Source organism: Sinocyclocheilus anshuiensis, unplaced genomic scaffold (assembly GCF_001515605.1).
Source record: "Sinocyclocheilus anshuiensis isolate Anshui unplaced genomic scaffold, SAMN03320099.WGS_v1.1 scaffold477, whole genome shotgun sequence".
Lineage (NCBI taxonomy): Eukaryota > Metazoa > Chordata > Actinopteri > Cypriniformes > Cyprinidae > Sinocyclocheilus > Sinocyclocheilus anshuiensis.
The window spans coordinates 674,826-681,829 of NW_015536549.1; the positions used below are offsets into that span (position 1 = coordinate 674,826).

The 7,004-nt window shown below is 37.7% G+C and overlaps 2 protein-coding genes across 3 annotated transcripts in view; both read right to left on the reverse strand.

Annotated features, from left to right (window-relative positions):
* Nucleotides 1–2,044, reverse strand: part of def6a (DEF6 guanine nucleotide exchange factor a) — a 17,985-nt gene extending 15,941 nt beyond the window's left edge. Inside the window, exon 1 of the mRNA XM_016502209.1 lies at nt 1,918–2,044. Coding sequence (XP_016357695.1) covers nt 1,918–2,013 — 96 coding nt within the window. The 5' untranslated portion in view covers nt 2,014–2,044. The remainder of the gene's footprint in view (nt 1–1,917) is intronic.
* Nucleotides 2,045–3,140: 1,096 nt separating this feature from the next.
* The window catches only part of LOC107699271 (paired amphipathic helix protein Sin3b-like), a 13,896-nt gene continuing 10,032 nt past the window's right edge, over nt 3,141–7,004 (reverse strand). For both annotated transcript variants that reach the window (XM_016500492.1, XM_016500485.1), the window contains 5 exons: nt 5,678–5,851; nt 5,422–5,514; nt 5,146–5,237; nt 4,523–4,721; nt 3,141–4,117 (listed from right to left, as the gene is read on the reverse strand). In XM_016500492.1, coding sequence (XP_016355978.1) covers nt 3,884–4,117; nt 4,523–4,721; nt 5,146–5,237; nt 5,422–5,514; nt 5,678–5,851 — 792 coding nt within the window. In that variant the 3' untranslated portion in view covers nt 3,141–3,883. The remainder of the gene's footprint in view (nt 4,118–4,522; nt 4,722–5,145; nt 5,238–5,421; nt 5,515–5,677; nt 5,852–7,004) is intronic.

The window sequence follows — 7,004 nt, forward strand, 5'->3', positions numbered from 1 at the left end:
TAATTTTATTGATACTGATTTAATTTGTTTAGTAACAGCCTAAATGTATTATTATTATTATTATTATAATTGACTGATTACATGTAAGAATTTGACTCAAAAGATGCACACTTTTAGAAAAAAATTTGCTTTATAAAAGGTAAAAATGCCCATGAAAGGTAAAACTCAATTTAAACGTATTGGAAAATATTAATTTCTATCACTGCTGTGAACTGACCACACAGAATATGAAGAATATCAAAAACTTTAGGAGTCAGCTGTCCACGGTAGTCCTTAAGATATCAGCACAATAACACACTCAGCAAAATATCGTCTAATTATCTTTATCGATAAAATCCCAGAAAATATTGATATTATTTTTTGTCAATAGGGCACAACCCTAGTACTGACACAATATGATTTGCAATGGTCACTTTGTCACACCCAGTGTAGACAGCCTCAAACTGTTGGTTTATTTCTGTCTTTTTTTTTTTTTTTTTTTTGGGCTAGTAGAAGTTATGAATGGCTTAAACTTAATTTATTAGCCAAATTGGCTGGTGAGTGAAAAAGTTAGGTCTGCTCTATTTATACACATTACTTTCAGCATTCTCTGCTCACACAGAGGTTTTAGTTAACCCACAATAATGGGATCAAAAGTCATATTTACTTAAAAATATTTAAAAGCATTAATAAGAACAACTAGAGCCAGTAACACCAGACAAGATTTTGAAAAATAATTTGCAGATAGACTCACACAACAGTAACAGCAGGGCTACATTGCATTACTTCTCTAACTTTGCTCAGGAACTTCTCTAAATGTTTCTTTGAAAACGACAGAGCTGAGTGTGGACTAGATGAGTAGATTGAACCATGTTACAAAGTACAAAGAGTGTGATCTCACTACACACATCCGGTGACCACCGTTCTCAAAGCTGAAGATTCAAAGTTGAACAGTTTGAACCCATTTACAGCTTCAGACCCCAAAAGCTCCAGAGACAGAGATGCCCTGTTACAGCTGGACAGCTTGAGATATGGACTGAACTAAACCTTATCATGGGACTGAACTTAAGCAACAATCTGTACATATTAATACAAATGAGCCTGAACAAACAGAACACGGTCTATTGTAATATAATGTGCTTTATGAATAAACAATTCTGCAAAACTAAAAAAAAAAAAAAAAAACGAGACTGCAACTCAGAGCATAAGTTCAGACATAACTTAATCTTTTTATATGCAGGGAAAAAAAGAAAGAAAGAAAATGAGAATTCCCATTAAAATAATGTGAGTCTATGAGTGAACAGGTTTCTTCAGTCTTATAAATGGGCAATGGTAAAAGAAAACCTGTGACCCAGATATTCAGTAAGTTCACTATAGACCATGTGGCATAATTTGCTCACACAGGAAACGCATCGCAAACAGTTAAAGTAAGTGCATGGGATCTTTTAATCATAACATAAGGAAAAAATAAATAACTCAAAAAAAACGAAACTGCAACTCAGAGCATAAGTTCAGACATAACTTAATCTTTTTATATGCAGGGAAAAAAAGAAAGAAAGAAAATGAGAATTCCCATTAAAATAATGTGAGTCTATGAGTGAACAGGTTTCTTCAGTCTTATAAATGGGCAATGGTAAAAGAAAACCTGTGACCCAGATATTCAGTAAGTTCACTATAGACCATGTGGCATAATTTGCTCACACAGGAAACGCATCGCAAACAGTTAAAGTAAGTGCATGGGATCTTTTAATCATAACATAAGGAAAAAATAAATAACTCATGTAATGAGTTGAGCACTGATCCTTCTTTCTGTTCTTTACATCGAGGAATATGTTAAAGCATTTTAAGACCTTGAGAATTGAGAGCCATACGGTACCCCAATTTTCAGCCTCCAACATCCAAAAGTTTTATCAGTGCATTAATGGATTTGCAGCTCACCTTGAGTTGAGACTTGGACACCTTTCCACTCTTCTCCACATCTAGAGCAGTGAAAGCGTACCAAATGGACTTGAGCAGTTCTGAGCGCAAGTCCATGACTGCAGCAATTTTACTCTCCGTTTTTACTTTTTTCACTGCCTTCTCTTGCTCAGTCGTTCAAGGCCACCCACACCCACAGCAAATGTGTGCATCCTCCAACAGGCAAATAACACCCCCTGCTGGGCCAACTCAATCAAAAAGGAATAAAGTTCATCAAACATTTTGATTTGAACTCAAAATAGAAGGCATCAAAACAAAGAACGGGTATATAAAAGTACATTTTGAGATCAATGAAGTGTTTTCGCATACTCTTGCTTGGGCCAAGTCATGTTAAACTTGCTTGAGATTTTAGAACAAACAAAAGTGGTCCATAAGAGCCAAATCAGCCCTTGTCTAGGTCTATTTATAAGCTATGAAAGAGGAAGCATCCATTCGGCCCTGTGAAGACAAGTAAATAACTCCTATAAAAATAGAAAAGGAAAAAAAAAAAATTTACATAAGCTGCAAAAGCCATTTTGCAACTTCTGAGCTCTCAGTCTGAACATCTGTGTAAGCAAGTAAATAAAATATAATATAATATATATAAAAAAACTTTCTGGGTGAATATCATGAAACCAGTGAAGATATTTCTGCCCAAAATCAACAGAAAAAAAAATCAGACATTGTAAACCATAGATAAAATGAAGCTTATTGAGGACCATTCAAATATATTGCATTTTGACATTTTCATGAGAGTTTAACACGTTACCACACCTTTACCAAAAAAAAAAAAAAAACATGCTAGTATTTGTTGTACTGGTTTCAATAAAAAATAAAAAAAAAAGTGTAAAGTAAATGTAAAAAGACTCTTAAGGAAATGTGCTTAAATGTCATAAAAAAATAGATGTCAATGTGGGGTAAAAAATTACCCAGATACTTTGTTCAACTTTCTTTGAATGACATTTCACAGAAAATCATCTGTCTGTCCAAATGTGTATTTAAAAAAGCTGGTTTTCCCACCATGGTATCCACAGATAGATTAATATTAAATAGTGACATCAAATAAATAATAGGATTGGATAAGTTGCTTTTCCAAATGTACAATCTTCTGATGAAAAGGTGAGAATTCAGCAAGAATCATGACCCCCTTCTTTAAGAACGGCACAACTAGGTTGTTTATTTTGTGATAACTGATACAGGATAAATGTTATACATTCTTTTTTTCAAAACACTTATATTTTGTCTTTTTTCTGTTTTAATATGTAAAAATTACACCAAACAAAAGCAAGGATTTGGCGAGATCGATATGATACATGATCTGGATGTTTAACAAAATTATGAGCAGTGATTGACGGACAACACTGGCGATCCTCTGTTCAGTTAAGAGACAATGAAAACAAAGAACACTAAACAGAAAACTAAAACAAGGACGTTACGGATAAGATGCCAGTGCGCCAGAGAAACATAATTTTTCCAAGTCATCATTCATAGCCAAGAAAATGCACACAGAATAATCTTTCTGCTGTATATATGCAATTGCTCGAGCTCTTGAATTGAATTTACTGTACAAAAAGACATACAGACGTTGTAGACATACATTAAACCTAGTCTCTCAATACTTCAGTATAAACAAAACAAAACTCTGTTTTCAGGAGCTAAAAACTACAATGGACTTTCTTAAAAAAAAAAAAAGTTTGACATTCACATTTCTGAAACGTCTGGTAACTGCATCGATCATGATGGACACTAGTGTCGAGATGTGATGCTTTTCAATGATGCACTCCCTCTTTTGAGCAGCTGTCTGTCCTCAAACCACTCCTGTCTGTTCGCTGTGTTTCAGCCAAGCATCTTTAAGCTTGGACATTTGAAAGAGTGAGCGAGAAAGAGACAAAGAGAGAAAACAGAGAGAGAGAGAGATCACAGAAATCCATCCCAAGGCTTGAGGTTGTTACGGTGAGGCGGGGGCCTTGCTGTTGTAGTGCACCTGGTACCTGTTGACATGTAAGCCTTTGATCTGCATGGACAGGCAGGTGGTCTTGCAGGGGATCATGTCCTCATCCTCTTCTCCCATGAGCCAGTCCTGCACGCTGCGTTCGGCGGCGGGGGACACGTGCTCGCTCAACCAGCCCCGGTGCCACTGCTCAAAGTGCTCGTGCTGGGCCTGTGCTACTCTGTGCTGGGACTACAGGGGAAGAGATTGATAATAAGAAATGTTTATTAAGCATCAAATCAGCATATTAGAATGATTTCTGAAGTATTCAGTCACTGAAGACTGGAGTAATGGCTCTAGAAAATGTCCTACTGACCACAAAGTTTTGAATGGTAGTGTATATGGGAATACAGCAAGATATGGGAAGCATTTTCTCCTCTCTTTTAAAGGTTAATAAGTTTATTCACTTCACAATCTTAACCATGCATGAGTATATGGTTAGCATCATTTATTATTTGAATTTAACAGTTATAAAATTAGTCTGTTTGTCTTCGCACTCACAAAATGCTATGTTTTCAGATGAAATACTAGAATAAAAAAAATGTATATTGACTATAGAAATGTTGTTGTATTAACATATGTATTTTATCAACATACCCTCCGAGCCTTCACCAGGGCCCCTCGGCGGTACATGTAGTCTTCGGAGTTCATCACAAACACCATCTTGTGCGTGTTGAGTTTGAAACGGCAGTCTAGGTTCCCAGCTGTCTCCACACCCATCTTCCGATGCCACTCTCTCCGGCAGCGCATGGCTTCCACCTGCTTGAGCTGCCAGCCACGGAAATGCCTCAAATTCCTAAAGGTGAGACGCACAGAGGTGCAGAACAAACGTCAATCTAGTCTCACCTGGCCAGACTTAATTCAGCAGTTATTAAATTTGCACAAAATCATTTTTAATGTCACAAGTTGGCCTATGACCTTATATTGAGACAATCAGTCTGATTTATACATGATTAATTTATTCCAGAAACAGTGTTTGAGAATATAGGGTGGGTTTAAAAATAATGGGGGAGTTGCTGAGAGAAAGCAAGGATTATTGGGTATGTCAACACCATGATGTGGGCCAACTCATAAAATGAAATGAAATTACATGAAATAAAATAGTAATATAATTTTAAAAAAAATATATATATATAGGAACAATTAACTGTATGGCTACAAAAAAGAAAGAATAGTTATAAACCGAACAGGTTAAACCTGTGTAAAGATGTTTTTTTTACCTGGGTAGAAACACAGGCTTAAAGTAGTACCCTTCTGTCTGAGAGCACACAGACTCAGTTCCTATATACTGCTCCATATAATGCGACAGGCTCTGAAACAAGACATAGCAAATATTAATGGACTAGAAAACAAGATTACTCTCCTGCCTCACCAAACCAGATTACCCTATTACATTTGACACTTAAAGTCAGTGGTTAAAGTTTTCTAGGAAAAAAACAACTCATGTTTCAGAAGTATTTTCTGTTGTAAAAATACAGAACTTTGTGCGGAGGTACCTGAATATCCAGTGGGTCATCGCCTTGGGCCTCCTCCGTGTCCAGCAACTCCATCATTAAGGTCACCTGACCTTTGTTTTGAATTAACATGACCTGACAAGGGATATAGCCAAGAAATTACAAACTAAACAAGGTTATTATAAAACAAGCATGACAATTCATATGATTAATGCAACTGAGGAGGTGAATATCACATCTGAAATTTGATTTCCACATAAATTTCAGTCATATATAGGGACAGCATTAGGTCAAGCACCTTGAAGCAGTTTTCCTCAGCCATGACTCTCTCAGCCTTCCATTGGTAGCTGGCCTCCCAAGCGGCACGGACACACTGGGACGAGAGATTGCCACCAGCGGCACCCCTCTTCCTCTCGGCCAGGTACAGCTCAGTGACTTGCAGACACACTTCATCACTGACCAAGTGCTGAAGCTGTTGGAGTCAATCAGAGAGAAGAGCATTTTAACAACTAGACAACAGGCTTTTTTGTTGCATTTGTGGGAATAATGAGATTCAGACTAAAGTTAATGAAGCAAAAAACAGGATTCTACTTGCTCTTTTGAAATATGAATGTACTATAACATTAACAGCATAAAGGCTCCCTTCCCAGTCAGCTCACTCTGACCATTTAAGAAACACAAACTGCAAAATTGAGTCATTTGGGAACTTTCATGCTTATGATGCCCTAATAGGGCTGAACAATGAATTGAAATAAAACCAAAATCATACTATGGCTTAGTGCTATTATCAAATCGCAATGACTGCAATTTAATTAAATAAATACGCATGCCTGTTTACATATAAATGGCTATTCAATATTTAGTAACTATTCAATCAAAGGGGTCATATGATGCGATTTAAATTTTTCCTTTCTCTTTGAAGTGTTACAAGCTCTTGGTGCATAAAGATGATATGTAAAGTTGCAAAGACTAAAGTCTCAAATCCAAAGAGATATTCTTTATAAAAGTTAAGAGTCAACCACACCTACCTAAAACGGCTCGTTCTAACACACCCCCACATATCTACGTCACGATGTGGGAAGATTTGCATAACGCCGCCCAAATGTTCACACAAAGAAAGAAGGCGTAACTTTTATTCTTGCTGTAGTATTGTTGCTGCCGCCATGTCGTGAAGGCGCTGTGTGTTTCATTGTGAAAGCGAAACTACTTTGTTTGGCCTTCCAAAAGAGGACGATATCCGTTTCGTCATGCCTGGAGCTGATCCGTGCTGGTTGCTGAGGAAATACATCAACTTCGCGCTGTGGATCGCCGGATCGGCTTTCACGTGGACGAAGCGGAGTCCAGCCCGGGGTCGTCACATGTGGTTGCCGTAAGCCCACCGGACGCTCCTCCGTCGAATCCGCTGGCCGCGCCATTCTCAAGCCCCCGGCCGTTCCTCACTCTAGCACCCTGCCTCTGCTCGCTCTAGCCGCCGGCCTCCGCTCACTCTAGCCCGCCGTGTGTTTCGTTGTGAAAGCAAAACTACTTTGTTTGGCCTTCCAAAAATAAACACGACTAGAAATCAGTGGTTAAGTTGTATTTACAACACTGTTCCAGAACAGTTCAACCCAAATATTCAGATGTGT